This window comes from Clinocottus analis, unplaced genomic scaffold (assembly GCF_023055335.1).
Source record: "Clinocottus analis isolate CAN_PGR_092001 unplaced genomic scaffold, fCliAna1.0.p SCAF_19, whole genome shotgun sequence".
In the NCBI taxonomy this organism is placed as follows: Eukaryota; Metazoa; Chordata; class Actinopteri; order Perciformes; family Cottidae; genus Clinocottus; species Clinocottus analis.
In genome coordinates, this window is record NW_027175920.1 from 5,028,062 (window position 1) to 5,050,479 (window position 22,418).

Genomic DNA, 22,418 nt, shown 5'->3' on the forward strand with positions numbered 1-22,418 from the left:
AAATGCATTTGTATGATTGACAATGAAAAAACAGATGCTGTAAGACTTGCTAGTTATATTGTAGTTCAGGGGATGATAAATAAAGACTAGCATAACAAAAAGTGTGAGAAGATAAAACTATTTGTCCATGTCCGGGCCTGCATCGAGGGGCTGAGGAAGAGCTTCTACCCTCAGGCCTGTGGCATCCTCAATGAGGTCAGTGACACCTTTTTAAACTTGTCTGCTTTTAGAAAGTGATTGGTCAACAGGGTGCCCGTCTTCACTACATGTACAGAAAAAAACTTTCCCATGTTTACCTGGATCAAATATTTTTATTACATTATATACATTACATGAATAGGTTTCAAACAGGATGCCAAATGTTTACCCAATGAGCTCAACCGATTCTTGTATGATTTTTTTTGTAAAGAAAAGACACCCAAAGTTTTTTTTGACAGTGTGAAAAAAAAAAAGTCTCGAAGCTGCAAAGCTAAAAACAAGCAGTTTATATTATAATGCAAAACTAAGTAAACCAGAAGAGATCAAGTCTGCTTCATGATTAAGAGGTAATCTTAATGTCTACTGCACACATGTTCAGTGCCAGTACATTGAGGGAGAATAAGATTATGTAACATCTTAACAACAGAGGAACACAATCAAATATAAAGGCCCCCAAGAAAACCAATAGGCACGACATAACCTTGACAAACTTGCTTTGTAAAATGAATGCAGTGTCCTCACAGTCCGTGAGGCCATGACGTCCCGCCCCAAAAAAAATATTTTTTGGATCCCAACAAAGAAATTCATTTAACACTGTGGCAGGCACTTCTGTATTTGCTGAAGATAATCTAAAGAAGTCTTTAGACAGCAGATTTTTAGGAAAACAATTAACTTAAAACAAACAAACCCTGCAGCTTCTTTCCTCACTGCTATGTAATCAGAGGTATATGGAAGTCTGCACTGTCGAAGAGGAGCGGTCTTTTGACTGGAGAGGGATCCTTGTCAGCCTTGTGTAGTAGTTTAAACAGCCCCGTCCCGATATTCATTGGAATCCCCATAATGATGCATTCAGACACTCCTGGAACGGGAACACAGGAAATGTTAAAGCCCAATTAATACAAAAGGGTTTACTTCAATTTAACAGAGATGAAGCATCAGTTTACCACAGACGGAGTCCTTTTGTCCAAAGTAGGCGGCATCGAAGAGATGATCAGCTGTTTTCTCAAAGGAGGCCAGCATGAGGACACTCTCCTTCATTTTGGCTAAACCGAACCTTGTGATTCCCAAGATCTCCCCCTTTATTGCCAGAAGACAGGATGCACACAGGTGAAAATTACCCCCAACTACACACACACTGAGAAAATATCCACCTTTAGACTGGTCATACCTTGTAGGACATGAGATCTGCTAGAAGCATGACGTGACGCCGGTCGATGCTCATTCCATGGTTCACCATGGTGTACTGAATCTCATTGATGATGGTGGCTCGAGCTGCCTCTATACCCAAAGTCTTCTCAACCTAGAAAAATCCATAGGAAAGCTTGTAAAAGAAAAAAAGCTGATACCTGCAGTCAATATATAAATTAAAAGGTCTTTCTGTTGTCAGAAGCAGCTCCAGGACCAACAAAAAACAATCGAACGTTGAGCTAGTGTTGGTTTACATGCTGCATTGTTGTTCATATTCCTCCTGAAGTCTGAGAGAGAAAAATAATGTCAACGAGACCGATTGGATGTTTTTCAAACATTCTTCAGCATTTATGTGTCCTTTAACAAACTAATGAAACACATGAGATACAATTGGACATGACAAGCAACATCAGCCTGCAATACAAAACAAATTAATAAACACCTCTCTACAGCTTCAATAAACATTATAATCTTCATGAAGATAGGGTTTACCAAGCGACTGTTAAAAAAGCTTGGTATACCTACTAATTTAACACTCTCAAACTCACTCAATTGAGCTGACCTGAATACTGTTGCTATTTGTTTATGTGCAGACTACAATATTTTGTTATTACAGGTTTAGTGACGGATGTGGAACCAAAGAAAGGACACATGCAGAGCTCAAAACCGAGCTTCGGCACCTCTGGGGTTTAAATCTCCCTTTAATGATACCTCATACGTGTTGTTTGAAGTGGTCCTGCTTCCGTTCACTCCGTGAGTTGCCATGACAGCTCTCAGGTTGTCCCCCTCCACCAGGAGCTTGTACATAGTCTTGGTGCTCTGTTCGTCAATGTGAATGACAGCTCGGGAAACTTCAGGTATACCTTGTACCACCACCTTTCCCCGGGAGGAATTACAAAAACAATGCACACGTTTACTTTTTAGTTATGGGAAGTAGCACTTGGATTAACATTCAGCACAACAGGTTCATACCAGATTACTGGTCAGAGTTGTAGAAACAAACAGTTTCAGTTACTCTAATCATCAATTAAGAGACCAGCAGATTATCACCTTCGGAAGTTCCCCTTTCAACTGCTGCAGCACGTAGTACATGGAGCTTTTGTTGTTCTCTCGCGGAGACACACACACCACCGCCTCGCCGTGCACAGCGATGTCTCCTGGTTTCACTCGCAGTTTGGACATGCAGATGGAGTAACGCACCGTTTCCGCATTTACCTGAAAGACAAACAAAAAAACGAGATAAAATAGGTAAATAAAATAAAATAATTATAAAATGCTTATAAAGTCCTGCAGTGGGGATTTTGGCAGGATTACAGCAGCAGACAGGTAAAGTGTACACAAGAGACGCATATTAAAATAATATAAAAAAACAATATAAAAAACAATATATATATATATATATATAATAATATTATGTTAACACACAACACAAAGCGCTACTCCATGGCAGCCCTGCTGATGCCCCTTCTCGCTACCTCCTTCTGCTGACATGGATCGTGTTCATCTGGATCGTGGTCCATGCCAACTACTCCTGAAATGAATCATTTCTGTCATATTTAATAAATGTGTTGTAATTCTGTTATTCATTCTGTACACATGACATCTATTGCTTCTGTCCATCTGGGGAGAGGGATGCTCCTGTTGCTTTTCTGAAGGTTTCTTCCCTTTTTTCCCTGTGAAAGGTTTTTTGGGGGAGTTTTTCCTGATCCGATGTGAGGTCCCGGGATAGTGATGTCGTGTGTGTACAGATTGTGAAGCAATCAATAATGTAGCACAGACAATTTTTTAACATTTTAAATATAGAAACGCTGTTGCAGTAAAAATAAGAACCCGTCGTACCTCCAGTCGCAGCAGCCTTATTCTCTCCAGTGACAATTTCACCAGGATGAAGCAATCGTCTGGAAGAAAAACCTCCTCGATGTACTCGGAAATCTGAAGAGAAGCGAGAGCCCTTGGATTCATTACGATTCATCTTCGGAACAACTGGTGCCCTCAAGTAAATACCATCAATTTAATATCTCTGATTCAATGAGAAGAATGTAAACGAGACACATTGAAAATATGCTGGTGGGTGGACTACCTCTCCGAGAAGAGTTTTCTCGATCCTTCCCTTCACCAGCCGGCCGAAGTCAGCATCGTTTTCCAAATCCAAGTGAGCCGTAATTATAGGGGTGCTGAGTGGTGAATCGAGGGCCATTCAATGGATTATTCAAAGCAAATCAGGGGTTTATTCATTACTGTGACAAAAAGACAATTTATACGGCCCAGTAGAGCTAATTCGGCTTAATGCGCTAATTCAGTGTCTAAACCATGAATGCTTCATTAAAAGTAAAAAACAAACAAGTAGAAGAACATGGTAATTATGACAGAGGGAACATAAGGGAATCCAATTATACATCATACCTGATGTTCCTGGAGGCATTGATGATCTCTTTGATGCGAGGCACACCCAGAGTGATGTTCATGGACGCCACGCCAGCAAAGTGGAAGGTTTTCAGGGTCATCTGAGTACCAGGCTCTCCGATGCTCTGGGCACACAGGGCCCCTACTGCTGAGCCGGGCTCCATCTGGGCTCTGTGCGGGGAAACGAATGATAAGAGGCCTGACTCAACCTTCATCAAAATGAGAATTAATGATTGAATCATAATTAACGTGGTGATTATCATACGAATGTCATCAACTTCATCTCAACAGCTCTGCCCAGTGTCTTTTTGTGTTTACAAATGAGTGTGACACTATGAATGCCTTCCAGAAGGAGACAACTGAAAACGCCTGCTGTTATCCTCATATTTAGAGTGTTAAAAGAAACAACATTTGATAGTTGATGCCTGCTCTCTGATGTGGTTTGAAAACTAGTTATTTTCCAGCATAACACTACCCTGAGACTTAATCTGCAGTTCAGTGTATTCTTGCAGCGTAAACCCAAACTTGTGGGTGTGTGTGGACATAATCAACTGTTTTGCTGAACAAAGACAACGAGGCTTAGAATGAAACTCGGCGTCTTGTACCTCATGTACTTGTCTCTGCAGGTTTCAAGAAACTTCTCCAGCTGCGTGGGCGTTATGCGGTCCAGCTGATAGAGGACCTTTGGCTGCAATGTAATAGTGATGAGCAATTAAGTTACAGAAATAGCTGCACTTAAAGACATTGTGACATAATGATCCACGCTGTATTGGGCCCATGTACCTCGCTGGTGCCATTGTCGTTGATGCCGTACTTGTCCCTGGTCTTCTTGATCCTTTCTGAGATACTATTAGTAAATTTCTTTATCTCCTACAGTTGAGGGAAAAAGAAAACAAATTCACAGGTCTCGTCAAAAGGCTTATTAATATCTTTCAGAGCAAATAATGAAGTGGGACCAAACTGTATGCTGTTTGACATGATACACTGCCATGCAGTAGTTAGAGATTACAGTAAAAGGCATGACCGATGCAAACTCCTAGTAAATCACACTGAGCAGTCGCTTAAGAAATAAACAAAAACCGCCTGCTTTGCTTTAAAGAAAGCATTCAGATGTCAAAGCATGAATCTAACCGCAATGACGCAGGCTTTTAAAATAGAAACAATGTGGTTATTCAAAAAAAATTTCAATCCGTTCAAGCGCTCGTTGACACAACATTCTCGAATCAGTTAAACCACAATTCAGCATGCTCGGTCACTATACCTCCAGGTACTTCTCTGAGCCTGTGTCAGTTAACGCCTTCACAAAAGAGGGGAAAGGTTCACATGAATTATTGACAGCAAGTAACTGCATGTAAATGGTTTTGGATTATTTAATTAACTACATCCAAGAAAACTATTTTTCTGCCATGGCATTTCCTATTTTAGTACAGTGTTCAAAACTAAAAGATACAAAATAATGTTCTGTGGTGTTGTTGCACTACAACCATAGGTGGTGTAATGGTTTTCTCTCCGCACCATTTGCCAGAATGAGGATGCAACATCAGTCAAGAAAAGTTTTTAAAAAAAAAGATCAATAGCACATGAGTGGAAGGTTTTTTGGTTTCTTAAATTTGTACAACAAAAACCTAGTGATTGTTATTCTGAAATACAAGTGGACATGTGGCTGTTTTGCCACAACTTGTATGTCATTTTCTTGCATATCCATCAATTGTATTTGCTTAAGTAATTAATTATAAACGAATGGTTCGGATTAATCTCAAACACATTTTGGATTTTAAAGGATATGGCTGGCAATACTGGTAACCTTATGTCAAGTGCCTTGAGCATTATACAAATACAATGTATTATTATTATTATTATTAGCATTATGTATTTTTCTACTAACATTGTCAGCATAGACAAATAAGTTATTCTTCTGCCCAAAACTATTTAAACAAATCTATTCTTAAGAATTAAGCAGTTGGGAAAAGAAAGACCAGCAGAGATGTTAATACCAAAAATACATCCAGGCATTTTCTCATAAACTAGTGAATTTACTTAAAGTGATAACTAAAGAAACATTTTAGTGATGGTTCAACCTTGATAGATACCTGATGGTAGAAGCGTTGAGCGCTTAAGAGTAATTTCTATTTTTGTTAACCGTTTCCTGCAAATCAGCTACACAATACATCCCAGCATGACCCACTTTACCTTGACAAATCAGCTTCTTTGATTTAAAAGGTAATAGAAATATAGATAGCAACCTGATGACAAGCTTGAAAGAGACACACTCTCTAAACTTCTGCATTTTGTATGAAAAACAAATGTATAAAGAAAAAATAGAACTTTGATTGCCAGCACATTACTGTGATGAGGTTACTTACCTCCAGGAAGTCGTCTTTGCAGCACAAGAAGTCAACTCTCTTCGTGATGGCATCAGCAGTGAGGACCAGCTCGTTTTGACTGAGTGAAGGCTCGTCTGGACACACGTAGTTCGCCTGCGGGAGACGGAGGGGATCAAAAGGAGGTCATTGAGAGAAACGACTCACCTTAACACACAAATAACCCATAGAAAGGTATACTATTAAAGTGTTTCCACTACCGTTACAATAGGAGGGCGCTCTATAGAGCCAGATCACACCAGATGTAATTTAGGTTTCCTTTCCTATAGAAGAGGTCTATACCTTGTTCTGTTATTGAACAAACTAACGGCCTGATGTTATTTATATTATCTTCATGACAGCATGTCATTTCTGTCTCTACATTGTCGCATTAACACTTCTCTGCTCTCTGTCTCGCGCACGATGGAGTTTCACCTCGATGCACACAGACACACACACACACACACACACAGACGCGCACAGACACACACAAAGCTAAGCTATTTAGTAGTAACTAAATATGAGTTATTTTTTTGCAAGGATTTTCCTTGCTCTCAGTGATTGCAATTTTGATATTTTTTTTTTCGTCTGATGGAGCAATCTGATTTACTTGAAAGTGATTGCAATTTTCTTTAGTCTGTTATTTATAAAAGCACAGATGGAGTCGCACAATTATGTTATTTACAGAAAAACAAATACAATTCATTATTATTATATTATTATTATGAAAAGCTTGAGAACCACAGCTTTAAGTGTTTGTGTCGGTGTTGTCAACAACATGCAGCAGATGGTTTTGCTGCAGAGCTCTCAGTCTCTGGCATCAATCTCGTCTTGCAAGTACACTATGAATCACCACAGTCACTGCGGTAAAGACAGGAGGCACATTAGTCTGATTGTAGAACGCTAATAACACTGAACATACAGAAACACCTGTGAACATAACAAAAAATGTATAATTGTTACAAACTGAGGAAAAAAAACCGCTTGATTTTTGTTTTACTGATAATAATTGAAGATATAAGGTGTTTTAATGCCTTGTGTACAAAAATGACATTTGTCTTTGTTGTTGTCCCCTGTTAATCCGAGCATTTCATTATTTCTCAGCTAATTGGAGCGTGGTAGAGGTTCTAATGCCTTGAATTGAACAACAAAAATGAGGTTGTCGATGATACCCAATAGATGAATTGTATTCTCAAATACTGATCAAATAACTCAGCCAACTAGACTGCTTTCCCATTGGGAAAATGTATTTTAAATTGCTGAATTTTGCTGAAATGTTGAAATAAAAAGCTTCTCTGCAAATGAGCTGCTTCTAAAGCTGGCAGTTTGCTTCACACAGCAGGAGACTACTGTTATTTTTTCTCCCGGAGCGCTTGCCTAAAATAGTCCGTGACAATTGAGACACGGACATATGAGAATGTGTAAGAATAAAATAATGATGGTGTATACTATTGATTTGCAAATAAAAACATGGTTTTATCTATGCATAGGTGTGGATGTGTTTTAAGCGGGAGAAAGAAAACAGTGGGCAAGAAGAAAGAAAATGCAAAGCAAAGTAGATCCAAAAACTATCCTCTCACCCTGATGTTGTCTAGGACTCTTTTGAACTCCAGCGGCTCATCCTTTCCCTCCATGTCAGCTGGATCCAGACCATCGCCGCCATAAATAAACTGGATGATGTCGCCAGTGGAGCTGCGTACTGTCAGGTCGTACTGTGAGCACAGATCTTCCAGGGACTTAACCAGACGCCTCTGTCCAAGCAAGCACAAGCACAATAAATATCAGTGACAGATGCATGAAAAAAGCCTCGGCACTGACTTGAAAGTGTACTTTTGGTTTAGGCATATATGTGAAAATACATCAGAGATTCAACTTAATTCAGGGCTCAATTGTATTCTGTATTTTTTAGACAAAATGTCACACTAGAAAGATGAAGAAGTATTAGTGGTGAGTGTGAACCCAACAGTGAAGTTACGGGCCAGACCGCTTAACATCTAGCTGAAACACCTAACAAAGCTCTGTGAAGTTGAGGGAAGCTAAAGATTTAGATTATAACAATATTGGTTAATGTTATTTATGAATTTTGTGTAAAAAAAAAACACCAACATGTTATGTTATTTGGGATCTATGAACTTTATTTGTCATTTTCCACTATTTAACAATGATCTTATATTTCAGATTAAACTATGAATAGAAAATAGATGGAACAAAGGTACTTGATAATAAAATAACCTTCTATTAACAGAGTTGCCCCAGCATACAATGCAAACCATTACAGTGGCATCACACATTGTAATTTTGAATTATGAATTGCTTAATTTGATTATGAATGTCTATTTAAAGAATTATCCGACAATACAAACCCCACATTAACTGTCCCTCTACAATAACCTGACATTTTACTAAAAGAAGATTATGGGCTGGACAGGGATTTGTCTAACAAAGAAATAAAAGAGGTTGGTAGAAGTGATGAATCCCATTAAAACACAATATTACAAGTGTGTGCTGCAGAATAGTTACATGTAAAACCTATAAGTATGAAGGACACTGCAGATACATACAGTCAGATATGTGATATCAGAATGGCAACAAAAAAAAAAACAACCCTGGGTAAAACCCCTTTAGGCTTTACCTGCATGTATCCAGTCTCTGCGGTTTTCACAGCAGTGTCGACCAGACCTTCACGACCAGCCATAGTGTGGAAAAAGAACTCAGTGGGTGTCAGGCCCGAATAGAAGCTGTCAGCCACAAAGCCTTTCGCAGCAGGCAGCTGGAGAAAAAACATTAAGCAGCCAAGCTGAGGATCATTGAAACATGTAAAATGACTTAGACCCAACCGAATGCTCCCAAGCTTTGACTATTGCCGTGGTAATCAATGCCTGAATAAGTATTTGAATGCATCTTATGAATAGCATAATACATAAATAACAACAGTAATTTCACGTTATGCATCAACATTCCTTATTATGGAGCCAGTCTCAGACAGACTATCAATATGCATACACTCACAACATAATTGTCTCAAAGATATATCAAAGGTGAGAGCTTGGCTTTGGTTTTTGGTTCCTCTTTTGTGTATAAAATAATTATTTTATAGAAATGTCCAGGGTGAGAGCTTGGCTTGGTTTTTGGTTCCTCTTTTGTGTATAAAATAATTATTTTATAGAAATGTCCAAGGTGAGAGCTTGGCTTGGTTTTTGGTTCCTCTTTTGTGTATAAAATAATTATTTTATAGATATGTCCAAGGTGAGAGCTTGGCTTGGTTTTTCGTTCCTCTTTTGAGAAGGAGGAACAACAAACTTAAACAAGCTCTCACCTTGGACATATCCTTGAGATAATTATGTTGTGAGTGTATATCTGTACATGCATGTATAGATGGATAGATGGAAAGAAAGTCTGTCTGTCGTTTGGTGCTGTCCTTGTTACTAAAAGGCAATATAGGAGCCCTCCCATGTTCCCCTCTTGGATAAAGAAAGATATAGTCGTCCCTCGCTATAACGAGGTTCTCCTTTCGCGGACTCGCAGATTTTTTTTTTTGTTGCTTTTTTTTTTTTTTTTTACAGCATTCAGTATGAACGCGCATTGTGTTCTGCGCCGTCATTAAGCTCAGGGACTGTACTGTACACCCCTGTCAATCAATCTCCACCATGCAGTGTCTCCTGTACAGGACAGAATACGTTCAGTACAGAATACGTACGTTCAGTACAGAATACGTTCAGTCCAGAATACGTTCGGTACAGATTACGTTCGGTACAGATTACGTTCGGTACAGAATAGGTTCGGCTAAAAAGACAGCGGAGCGGTGCAGCGCCAGGACAAAGAGGCGCGGCTAGAGGACCTCGCAGATTGATCATTAATATGACATTTTTTTTCATTAAAATGAAACATGTTTGGGCTTATTTTTGAAATCCGCAAAACTTTGAGAGTGTTTAAATAAGAGAGAAATGTGAGAAAATGTTAATGCCTGTCGGAGAAAAGTGTGTGGTTAGGGGTTTTACGGACTTAAAATATGTATAATAATGGTAAAAAATAAAGCTCATTACTTTGTAAATTTCGTTTATTGTGGGTTATTTTTGGAACGTATCCGAGGGACCACTGTATAACTCGAGACGGCACAGACATTGATTGGACAGATGCTATAAGATTTAGCCAATGAGAAGCTGTAATAACATGTGAACCGATTTCAAATAGACCATGCCAGAACCCTTCAGAGCTGATGAGTCACTGAGAATACAAATCAGTCTGTACAGATAAGAGAAAGTGCTCGTGTAATGTGTCATTTAATACATGAACTGGTTCTTACTTTTGAATGCTTTTCAAAGTGAGGCAGGGAGCGATTCTCAAAGCCATCAGGTACTCGAGAACCACTTATGGCCTGTTGACCCACACAGGCAATCATCTGGGAGATATTGATGAAAGACCCTGTATGTATATTTACAGGAAATGGATGAAAAGGTGAGACAGTCCACAAACAAGAAATGTATAATAATGAGCTGCTGTCGATTTACAAGCCAGTAAACTAACCACAAAATAATGAACTTCAAAGTGGCTGTGATGTAAAGAGCTACATCTTCGATTGAAACACAGTACTTTGTATCCCACACTGAAACCAAAAAAAACTTCTACAACTGACTGAAGTTTAGAAAAAACATTCACATCGTGGCTGAGTTTTCATCTACTTCCTGCTTATAATTGGAGGTTACTGTCAGAGGAACAAAGTCTTTACAGAGGATAATTGCCTCAGCATTCACAAAGATCAATTCAAAATCTACAACTAACTAACAAACTAAGATGTCATTATTATTCACGCTTCCTTTGCAGAGAGCTTACCTTTGGAGCCACAAAGAGCCATGACAAGAGGGCTGTTGCTCTTGTCGAGCTCCCTGAGGCAGGCACTACCAGCTCGATCTCTGATGACGGACAGCTCTCTCAAGATGAGAGCCTATTATTAAGAAAGACATCCTGAATAAAAGCACCCTTGGTGGATGACAGACAAGCAAAACAAAGTCAAAAACTATGTTGTTAATAACTGTGTGAGGAGCTGTTTGAAACCTTTTCTACAAACACTAACTCAGTGGTGCGTGTCAGAGTCTGAATGCATTTGAGTCTTTTCATTATCTTGAGATTTTCCTCTCTTGAGAAATTGTCAGTGTCTCGGTGAGTAATTGCTCCTCTTATGTCTAAAAGCAGCCCAAACAGTAGCCCAACGTTGGTTATGACATGATAATTAACAGGAAGAAGACAAGAGATGCAGAGAAGTTAAAAATGGAAATACCACAACAATGGTGGCTAAAATAATTTATTTAGATCAATGATATTAGTCTATATACTCCCGAGATCAAGCTTTCCACCAACCTCACAAACTTCAATTAGTATCTAACTCCATTTCAAAATAATTTACTGGTTCTTCCGCTTCAGGAAGTCTGTCAAATCACTGATGATTCACCCTGGGTGTGAATATTTTGTTAGCGCTCTAGGAAGACGTGGTGTCAGTTGCAAATTAAGGTATTAAATGAAAGACCTTGAATGGTTGATTAAATGGCATGCAGAAGTGAGGACCCAAATGATTTATGTAAATCCACATTGGTATTGATGTTTTACAATAATTATGCATACACGCTTACCTCCAGAGTCTCCTCTGCAGTGCATCCTGGCTGCTGCTGCAACTTGCCCGTGTGCAGAGCGTCGATGTACTCGTCACACTTTGTGTAACCTTCATCCAGCAGGTCCTGTTTGGCCTTCAGCAGACCCTGGCCAGGTGTCACGTCACCAATGCCAATAGAAAAGCCGCGGTTGGCTAAAGGTGAAGGGGGTGTAAACAATTTCAAAAAATCAACTGGAGTTGCAATCAGCATCCGTATAGATCATCAAGGTTCGCTAAACATTTGTCTGTTGACAAATAATTTAAAATGACCTAATATGTACCAAATTACAACAGAGTCACATATTCTGTCATCATCTTCTCTGTGTTTCACAGGTGCAAAGATTGACAGATTGCTCAATTTTCAGAACATTGTCAGAAATGTTATTTCCCTCAGGACCACCTACATAGATACACCGGAGCGATTCTTGCCAAGCGAGACATGGCGTTAGCAGCCTCCAGCTGTCCCCAGTCTCTCAGCAGGATGTAGAAGATGTTGTTCTTGGAGCCTGACCCCAAGGTGCCTTTGTCCAAAGAACCACACATCAGCTCACTGTTGTGGATCACCACGACTGGAAATTTGACAGGAAAAAGCGAGAATTTATGTCCTTAGGTCACAGAATAGAAACACCACCAAGGAGACACCTGGTAATGTTTCAGAGGGTTGTTTAAAGCTTGGAATAATTAATCGTGGCTTTGAAACACAATTCAGTGCATTGCACATTATCTTTTTTATTTTGCAAACATTTTTCATATTGAATATACAGTATATGTGTAGTTGTATTGTTTTCAATCATATCAACCAGCTCTTGTGTCTCCTTGTAAAACATCAGAAAAGTGTTTACCCGTGAATTGAGACTATGAAAAGAAACACCTTGCTGTTGTGTTCTCTCTCTCACACTCTCTCATTAAATGGTTAATTAAAGGTCATGATACGTTTTATGACCTTTTCATTTGGTGTGTTTCGAGGACATTTCTATTGAAGAAACTCACATGAGTCGTTGGAGCAGAGATCCTCTCCCTTGCCACAGTACTGTTTGCCCTTGGTCCGCAGGTTCGCCTTGACGGGACAGTCCTTGCTTGGCTTTAGAATGAGGCTGAAGATCTGTTTGCCCGTCCACAAAGCCATGGGCTGATGGACAAACACAGCAAAATATTAGTGCCAAGCCACAAACAGAGAGTTACGTAATTTCCCCAGAGTGCAGAACCTTCATGATGGACGGGCGCGGGAGCGAGATCTTGATTTTTTCATCTTGGGCCACAAGGATTGAAGCGATTATCTGACAGGCTTTTGCTCTTTCAAAGAAGGTGTCCTTCAGCGTCAAGAGATAACCGCCTAGGAGGTAGAAATAAACTATAAAGTTAAATTCAGGCACGCAAACTCATCAAAGGGGAAAATGCACAAGATCTATAATTTTCTTTCTTTTTTAAAAAAAAAAAAAAGGTGCATGCCAGCTATGATTTTGGTTCTACTGGCAAAAGCACCCAGTTATGCAATAAAAAGTATGAAACAAAACATTTTAATTAAAAAAAAAGTATGCTACTATTGATAAAAGGAGTCATATTACTCTCCTTACTGAATAAAACACTTAATTAAACCATACAAATATATTTTAGAATATCCGCCTGTAAGTCAAAGCACCAGAAGCCTCACATCATATGAAAACAGACCCCTGTGACTGATTGCCACCGTCACTGCACTGACCTGTTATAAAGTCCTGAATGGCAGCAATCAGAGGTTCGCCATTTCTTGGAGTGACAAGATTTGCTTTTGTCTGGAAGAAAAGTTCATTGGTGACAAATTGCAGCAATTTCCTAGGAACACCACAATTGCCAGAGGTATCTTTTCATTGTGGAACGTCAACACTGTTAGGTGTGTGTATTTCTCAATGGAACATGTGTGTTGTGATGATGTATACCCCCATCAGGACGAGGGCCTCGGCTTTGGCTTCTTCAGTCTGAGGGAGATGCAGGTTCATTTCATCACCGTCAAAGTCGGCATTGTACGGGGTGCACACACACTCGTTGAACCGAAACGTCCTGTGAGGTTTGACTTTGGCCTGTAAATTTGAGGAAGAAAAAAAAACCAAAATCAACTAAACATAGATTTACAACATGAGTGATCCTGTAAGGTTTTTGCACATGGCACATATTCTTTATACTGTCAACTTTGGAACATAGCATCAATTCGTTTTAACCACTCTACAGCTCTTTTCATCCGAAACACGTCACATTTTATTTAAATGTATCTTTTCTCTTACTATAGTTGTCGCGTTTATAAGATATCCAATACTAATTAAAACGATGTGACAACCTACCTAAACCTGTGTCTGATTGATTATAATCACTGAATCAAAACTATGTTAAACGTTAAGAAAACTGTTTAAGGCACAGGTAACTTGAATTATGCCTTGTTACAATCTGTCACAAATATCTGTCAAGCGTCTATGCTGATTAGTGTACAACAAATAGTAATGTGTGTTCAAAAGATATTTAGTTATTATAGGAGCATAAAAGTGCATAAAGATGCTACAGTTTCCTCCGGTTTCTTCCAGGACCTGTCAAAACTTCACTTCCTACATGACAAAGATCAGTAAGTTAGAAAGTCAGCGTAGACTTAAACTAAGCTTACGATGTGGGCCATGATGCTGAGTTTGTGCAGGGAGGGTTGTCGATTGAAGAGGACGATGTCTCCGTCGATCAGGTGCCTTTCCACCACATCCCCAAACCTCAGCTCTTGAGCTATCTTCTCACGGTTTCCATATTTCAAAAACCTGACCGGATGAAAAGATACATTTTTGGTGGTGAACCACAGCAATAAATTACTTGTTATGTTTTGCATAAGAAGCAGCAAGCCGAACCTTTTCATCTGCGTGTGACGATTCTGGATAAAGTTGGCTCCGGGATGAACTTCAGGACCATTACGGACCAGTTTCCTCATTAGCTCTAAATTGGCTTTGTTCACCTATAACAAACATAGCGTCACATTTAGCTTCAGTTCTGCCATGGGAGTGGTAGTCTAGTTTAGTGAGGCTTACCCTCTCTGGGTACGTCAGGATTTTGGCCACATGCACCGGGACAGCCACCTCATCGATCCTCAGGTTTGGGTCGGGGGAAATTACAGTTCTGCCAGAGAAGTCCACTCTTTTTCCTGAGAGGTTTCCTCTGAATCGACCTGAATTTGTACAGCAACTAAATCAGTCACTGTAATTTAAAATGTGCACTTCCGTTCAGTTTTCTTCACTCAATTGTACAAAGCTGAGTACAAAATGAATGTCTAGTGACAAATTACTTCAACATGTGTCAATTGATTTGAACCTTGTGGGTTCAAATCAATAGAGGGAGTACAAGAGGGAGAGTTTTTTTTTTATGTCTCAAATGTTAAGTGTTTGTCGGAGATTGTTACATCAATTGATTTTAACACTGTGGGTTAAAATCAATTGATGTACCAATCTCAAACACTTAACATTTGAGACATAAAAAAAACGCTCCCTCTTCTACAGCTTGAAATGAATATCTTAAAGCAGCTTTATAACAAGGTCAGTCAGTAAGCTCAGTTTGGCAGGTAATGCTGAGAGCTCATTTTCTCTTTCCTGTACTTGCTAATGGCATTCACTGCACAGTAAAGTTGCTACAGTTAGATGTCACAGGTCTAATTATACGGTATACCTTGTTTCCCTTTAAGTCTCTGCACAAATCCTCTGGTCCATTTCTTAGGTGCCATGTTGAGAGGGATGCCAGAAAGCTCGCTGTTGATGTAAAGAGCACACTGCAGCTGGAGGAAGTCCCAGTCCTCCATGATCATCTGGGTCTTTGCCCCTGTCATACGATGCTAATTGATTAAAAAAAAATGTTAAAAAATGTTTGTTAATGTGGGTCAATCCCACAGCAGGCCTCAACAGTCATCTCATTACAACACTTAGCAGTGTTTGGTTTGTTAGTATTTGTTGAACCGGCTTTAGAGACAAGGAAAAGGGAAGTTTTTAAGACATAGCAGAGCGATATCATCTTTTAAGGAAAATAATGTTGTTTTTCTTTATTAAAGGCTGATATCAGTCATTTATGGCCACTTGCCCACTGCTGCTTATTTAAGTTTATTTAACTTAGCGCCTCCTTGTAGTCTTAAGTTTACAGTCTTCAAGGCCCAAATCTCTTAAGTCCCTACAAATGAACTGGACTGGATAGGAAGCAAGTAGCCACCATCAATAATAGATACCAACCTTTTTGATGACATCGTTGAGGAAGATTATCTCTGTGAGCTTCATGGTGAGGTCATCCTCGTTGGTGCCCGACTTCAGGTCGCTGATCACAGAGGGTCGTATGCAGAGCGGAGGCACCAGGAGGCGGGTGAAAATGAGGTCCGCAGGTTTCCCTGCCTCAGGGTTCATCAGCAGCAGGGGAATGTCTTCTTGGGGAATCCTCTTAAACATGTTCAGCACCACCAGAGGGTTAAGGTTTTCCTGAAGGCGCAAAACACAAGGTTGTAAGTATTTCTTTAAGATAAAATACTTAAAAATACATTGCGCTGTGCCATCTGTGTCTGATTTAATTTTTTTAAGGGTTTTTAATATGTATATTATTAATCTTAAGTACCCATAAGTATGAGTAACTCCATTCAATAACCACTCCTCTGGATTGGGGAATATACCCATGATATTGTATAAAACCCTTTTCTTTATTTGGTCAAATATGCACAATTTCTTAATAATAGAAGAAGAATACGAGCAACCATTCAAAGTAAACTTAAATTCCTTGTTTCATTCATAAACAAACAAATACTAATGTACTTGTTCGTCTCATGTAAGCTCATCCCTTGCCATATCACAGCGTGACAACATTTAATGACACCAACTGCAAAGTCAGCGTGAAAAAAGTGTAAAAAGTTCACCTGTGCTCTGGTCAGCAAAGGTTCCACCACTTTGTTGTGCTCAATCGCAGTGTCAAAGGACTGCAGAAACTCGGACACAAAAGCATCCACCACCTTCTTGTTTGTTTTATACTTTTCATGGATGATCTTAAGCAGGCCACACTTTTTCACTGGCCCTAAAGAGAAAAAGGGACACATGACTTAATTTTCTCCAATTATTACATCTAGATGGAAAGCACAAAAAACTGGTGTGGAAAAGTAAATATCCAGAGAGAAAATCTCTCTTTTCACCATTGAAAGCTGAACAACTTAGACAGATTGTTCTTTTGCGACATTTATCAGAGATCTTCTTCCTCAACCCTCGTTTCTGGAGATACGGCAGGTTAGGCTTCTTCAAGATATCCATGAACTGCAGTTTCTCTTCTTTCGTCAGCATTATGCTCGAACATGTCTTACAAATCATCTGGAGACATGAAGGAATACCACATCACAATGAGGGTGTTGATACATTGTCTCACAGAAATGCTTAAATTATTAAGAATTATACATTTACAATATAGTTGGATAGTTGGATAACACTACAATAAAAGCTTTGATAAACATGATCCTAATGGTGATTTATACACATATTCACTTGTATAACAGATACGCATAGAGAATATATTCTACCTGTTCCAATTGTAATACTCTAGTGACACCTAAAGGAAAAATATATGTTTGCTTGCTGCATTACAAATCTTGTTAAATTCAACTTCCAAGCTTTCTGACTGAATTTTGGTCACCCCTATTAATTTACACCAACCGTCGGATATTGTCTTCCACAAAGTGTTAGACCCCAAATGACTAACTAATTGTGGATTACCAGGATAATACATTTGACTGTGAACTTGCCTGTAGGATTCCTATGGTGGCTTTAAAATAGCCAACATGAAAACAAGGCAGCTCCAGATCTAAGTAGCCATAATGTCCCAAGCAATCTGCCAGATTCTTCCCACATGTCAAACACGGTCTGTCTTTCTCACTGGTGCCCTGCAGGAAACATGAGAACAACGACATGAACCCTGCAGTAAGAGGATGGACTACAGCGACATGAAATTATATCAGAAACGGGTGACGGCATTATTGCATGTTGATTTCTTGCCAAGTGTTTTTCCCATTTCCACTGCAAACAGGAGTAAGACAAGTGTTTGTGCATGTCATACCATGCGGTGGTCCAACACTCCATAGGGCAGTGGTGTGTGTTTGGTGTCTTGGCTGTACAAATTCTTGCTGACCACCTGGATGTGGGCCTGCTGACGCATCTGTTCAGCAGATTTCATCCCAAAGCAGATGTGGCTTCTGTGAACAAATACAACAAGTAAAGCAGAAAGCAGTAAGAACAAAAGTGTGAAGTGACACTTTATCACACACTTGTCACTTTCACATAACACTTACACTTCATGCACTTTATTTTAACTTTAAACTTCAAACTAAATGCATCCTTATTGATGATTTTAAGGCTTTGATTAATGCTCATAAACCACTAACATGACGTTAGTAGCTGATGAAACAAACAGCATCAGACAGTAACGTCTCTTTATTTAACACGTGTTGGACAACTGACGTTAACGTCAACATCTGTGAATCAGTCTGGGCGTTTGGCGGGGGCACTGTATCCTCTTTATTATGAAAAACAACGTCGGCAGTATTAGCCACATTGCCAACTGACATTGGCTAACCGGTGAGCTAACTAGTTAAAGTTAGCTAGCAGTGTTCCTATACTCACATTTTCTTGGCCACATCTGTCTCTCTAAACTGCTCCTTCACCATTTTGGCAGCTTCGTCTAAACAAACTACAACACGAATAAATAAACTGTTATTTTTGTCCTCATTACAGCGGACCAGAAGTGTGCTTGTAACCAGCACGATGTCACTTCACTTCACTCATGTTCAAATGCTAGCAGCCAGATATGCTACATGCATAGCGTTGACAACACAAGGCGTGAGCTACAACAGGCGTTGCCTTCAGGGTACATCGGTAATCTAGCAATTTAACTCCTTAAACATTAAACAGATGCTATGAAACGTTTGAATGCTGGCCTGTTGTTTATTTATATTGTTTTTATTTACATACAACTCAGCCCTAGAGTACACGGAATATACTGGAAATCCCACCAATTTTTTATTTTAGAAAGAACAAGTTTACAAGGAGTATTTGAACGCAACATAAGCGACAACAGTAAAAAAGAGAAGTCAAGGGAGCGCGAGCACAACCAGTCTTAAATTAGTGCTGACACCTAGCGGCAAAACAATGTAATATCTCCAGAAGGGATTTGGCGAGTAAAGTGTGCAAACTAAATATGTTATGGTATGTTATATATTTATGGTCAACCTTGTCTTGCTTAAAGGACAGTTGTTATGTTCATAATGACGGTGAGGATCAGGGAATAAATGTACTCTACCAGGCAAAGATAACAACATGTAATAGTATATGGGTGTTACCATACATTTTGCATACATCCTTTTTGTGCTTATTCATGTCATTCAGCAGTGAAGTGGCAGTAATAAGATTATGAGGATTATTTGTAAAAGATATTTCAAAAGACACTGCTGCTGGCCCGTGGGATACATGTGTTACAGTATGAATTCCTGCCTCTAGATGGCATCAAATGCATTTAAAATGGCTAGAAATGCAGAAAGGAAGGATGCAGAGACTAAACAAACCTATTATACCTGTGTTGTTTCATGCATTGGCGTGGGAGTGCTGATGGCGGCTGATGACTTCCTGATGAGGATTTCCTTCCACAACGTGCTTGTGCTGATTAATTGTTCTGTCAACTGATAACCACCGACAGTGAAAATTGCCTGGCTGTATCTGATTTTCCATTTTCTAATTCTGCTGCCACTTACATCACCAAGTGCCTCTAATTAAACCTCTAATATAGTATTCAACATGGTCTGGGTTTTCGAAATCTGCCTCTGGAGGCAACGCATCCCCATAGAGCTGGGTCTTTCTAATATGTTGCATCTGATGATGACACATAACTTTGGATCGTGCAGTCTGTTTAAATATATGTAAAGGGCACAATACATTTTCTTCAAAACACTTGAGGGACTGTTGCTAACAATGTTTCCTTCAGCTTGAGAGGCAGCTCCTCGAGCCTGCCCTAAAGTGCCTCTTGATCATCTGTGTATAAACTATGTATCACATACAGTGGGCTAATCTTTCAATCAAGAGCAAACACACACAGTGCTCCCTGTGGAGGAATCGGAAATTTCGTGCGAAGAATGAGAAATAATGTTTCTCTCCCTCTCTCTCTCTCTCTCTCTCTCTCTCTCTCTCTCTCTCTCTCTCTCTCTCTCTCTCTCTCTCTCTCTCTCCCTCTCTCTTGCTCTCTCTCTCTCCCTCTCTCCCTCTCTCTTGCTCTCTCTCTCTCTCTCTCTCTCTCTCTCTCTCTCTCTCTCTCTCTCTCTCTCTCTCTCTCTCTCTCTCTCTCTCTTTCTCTTGCTCCCGGGACTTGATCACAGTCCCTGCACATTAGATTTCGATTTAGAGAAATGCTTTGAGATTATTTGCGTAAAATTCACATTTGCTCAATACGTGCTGAAGCCCTCAGTGTATATGCGATGACCGGATAATGGCCTTTGCCAATTTTCAATAAATCTGGAGTGTACTTGCTAGTTGTAGACCTCTGGATGAATTATTTAATTTAATTGACAAGTCTATTTAACCAGAAAATAGTTGGGAATGCCCACCACAAATTCCCAGAGCCCAACATGATTTCTTTAAATTGCTTTTTTTGATCGACCTACATTTCCAAAATCAAAAAGTAAAACTGACTAATCCCCACATTTAAGAAGCTGGAATGAAATGATAAACGGTAAATACATTATCAAAATTGTTGTTCTTACTGTAAATTGACTAATTGATTAGCTAATGGTTTCAGCACCACAGTGCAAAAAATAAATAAATGATTAGAAACCCCTCCGAGCCGAGAGAAGTGCTCCCTTTCCACCGCTTTCATCTGATCAGTGCGGGGCGACCATTTAAATACTCAAGTGCAACCCAGTGTTTACTCATCATACCATTTACATTATGCAAAACGTATTTGTAGATCAATGTGACCACCATCTTTGTGTAATTAACATGAGTAATTACTGTGCTTAATTTACAGAGCCACCCAAGGTTCATAATGGTGCTGCAAAACATTGACCCATGACAATTGATTGATCCCTCCCTCCTTTAAAACCGTGGCCCTGCTAATGACTAAGTAATGAGCAGATAGTGTGTAGCTAGGGTGGCTAATACAGCTCTTGCTCTCCATATCCAGCTTGGCTGATCCCCCTCCCTCCCTCTTCTTCCTCCTCCTCCTCTTCTTACCATGTTTTCTGCAATGGTGTCAGCTCCTCGCTTAGAGGCCCCTCTCCCTCTTGCTCTGTGTGTGTTTGTCCGCACGCATGTTGTGCACACTGCTCGGTAATCAGCCACACAGACTCGCCTTTGGTGGCTGGAGACTGATTCAATATTCCACTGGGTAATTTATGCAGAACTAATTCTCTACAGGAATGGAAGGGCTTGGAGGAAGGCGGAAAGAGAGAGGGAGAGGGAGAGAGAGAGAGAGAGAGAGCAACGCATAGAGGAAGAAATCTGTGGTGAAATAATTATCCCCGGTGTCACTGGAGCAACATTCTCTGAAGTTGATGTCAATAAAATATTGAGCTACACAATCCATTTCAATTTCACCTCAAAAAAGATGCTGCAGAGGGTCGCCTGGCTGCAGGAATAAGGAGCACTGTGCACAGTCAAAAGCATCCACATCCACACACACGTTTGCGTTAAGCACACAGCGAGGCGGTGGCTGGCGACGTGTGCTGCTTACAGACTGGCTGGGAAGCACATCATTGCCTTTAGTCATTTAACTTGTCAAAACAGCAGGGCCCCGTGTCTCCTCATATTTGGATATAGTGGGTTTGAACTACTGGAGATTAAGTGAAAGAGGATGAGATGAAAAATGAAATGAGGGGAGCTTCCCGGGAGAGCCATCGGGAGCACAGTATAGATTATGGTCATTTGTGACGGACAGGTTTGTAATACAAGCCCCGTGTCAGAGTGCATTTAAAGTGTATGGGTATGTTCTGAGGGCAGGGATGGAGAAGGGCTTCATTGTATTCTTCTCACAACTAGTATTGATCTGCACAAGGCATTTGGAGTTGTATACCGTTGGTCTCACAACAGCAGTAATGTTTGATCTATAAGCTCTGGTTGGTCATCAATCAGCACAGCCTGTTTGTCTTGTTATTTATTGAGCTTTTTTAATTGATGCAACGGTACAGACAATAAGAGAAGACGAGTATTCGTGATTAGTTCAGCATACACACACTACTGGATGACCCTTTAATGGCCTGAGGATGTACAGCTATTTTAAAACAATGCATGTTTGGCATTGTTGCTGAAAGGTGCAATAGAAAACAAGAAGAGCATATTCATAGCAGCAAACAACTCCTGTTATGTAAAGATAAAGTGGAATAATCTATATCCAATCTATCTGAGAAGAAAATGATGGGTCTCCCTTTTGTTTGTGCTGTCATCCAAGCTTCTCCGTGTTTTATTGACATAGCCGGGCCGGCTGTGCATTCTTCTAGTGCATGTTTGTGCGTGTGAGTGCGCCTCACTCCTTCGGTTGCAGAAGCGTAGCACCCACCCTGCGGTTCCCCCTCAGGTGAGCACCGGTAGCTCTGTCAGCACCATTAGCTACATGCTATCTCCATGTTGAGGAAATGG

The 22,418-nt window shown here is 39.9% G+C and overlaps 1 protein-coding gene across 2 annotated transcripts; it reads right to left on the reverse strand.

The window, feature by feature from the left end:
• Positions 1 to 301: 301 nt before the first annotated feature.
• polr3a (polymerase (RNA) III (DNA directed) polypeptide A) lies at positions 302 to 18,605 on the reverse strand. 2 transcript variants are annotated; one of them, XM_068583722.1, is made up of 32 exons: positions 18,423 to 18,605; positions 17,860 to 17,995; positions 17,549 to 17,686; positions 16,949 to 17,120; positions 16,679 to 16,833; positions 16,011 to 16,250; positions 15,460 to 15,622; positions 14,829 to 14,965; positions 14,652 to 14,755; positions 14,423 to 14,564; positions 13,710 to 13,850; positions 13,496 to 13,565; positions 12,999 to 13,126; positions 12,784 to 12,922; positions 12,198 to 12,362; positions 11,774 to 11,946; positions 10,980 to 11,091; positions 10,453 to 10,571; positions 8,782 to 8,919; positions 7,730 to 7,900; positions 6,153 to 6,266; positions 5,051 to 5,086; positions 4,573 to 4,659; positions 4,395 to 4,477; positions 3,790 to 3,960; positions 3,467 to 3,560; positions 3,226 to 3,318; positions 2,437 to 2,601; positions 2,098 to 2,262; positions 1,367 to 1,498; positions 1,143 to 1,275; positions 302 to 1,057 (listed from the first exon to the last, which is right to left on the reverse strand). In XM_068583722.1, exons 1-32 carry the CDS (start codon positions 18,464 to 18,466, stop codon positions 909 to 911), a joined length of 4,209 nt encoding a protein of 1,402 aa, XP_068439823.1. In that variant the 5' UTR covers positions 18,467 to 18,605; the 3' UTR covers positions 302 to 908. The 2 variants fall into 2 exon arrangements, with proteins under 2 accessions (XP_068439823.1, XP_068439824.1); XM_068583723.1 differs by lacking the exon at positions 5,051 to 5,086.
• Positions 18,606 to 22,418: the final 3,813 nt, after the last annotated feature.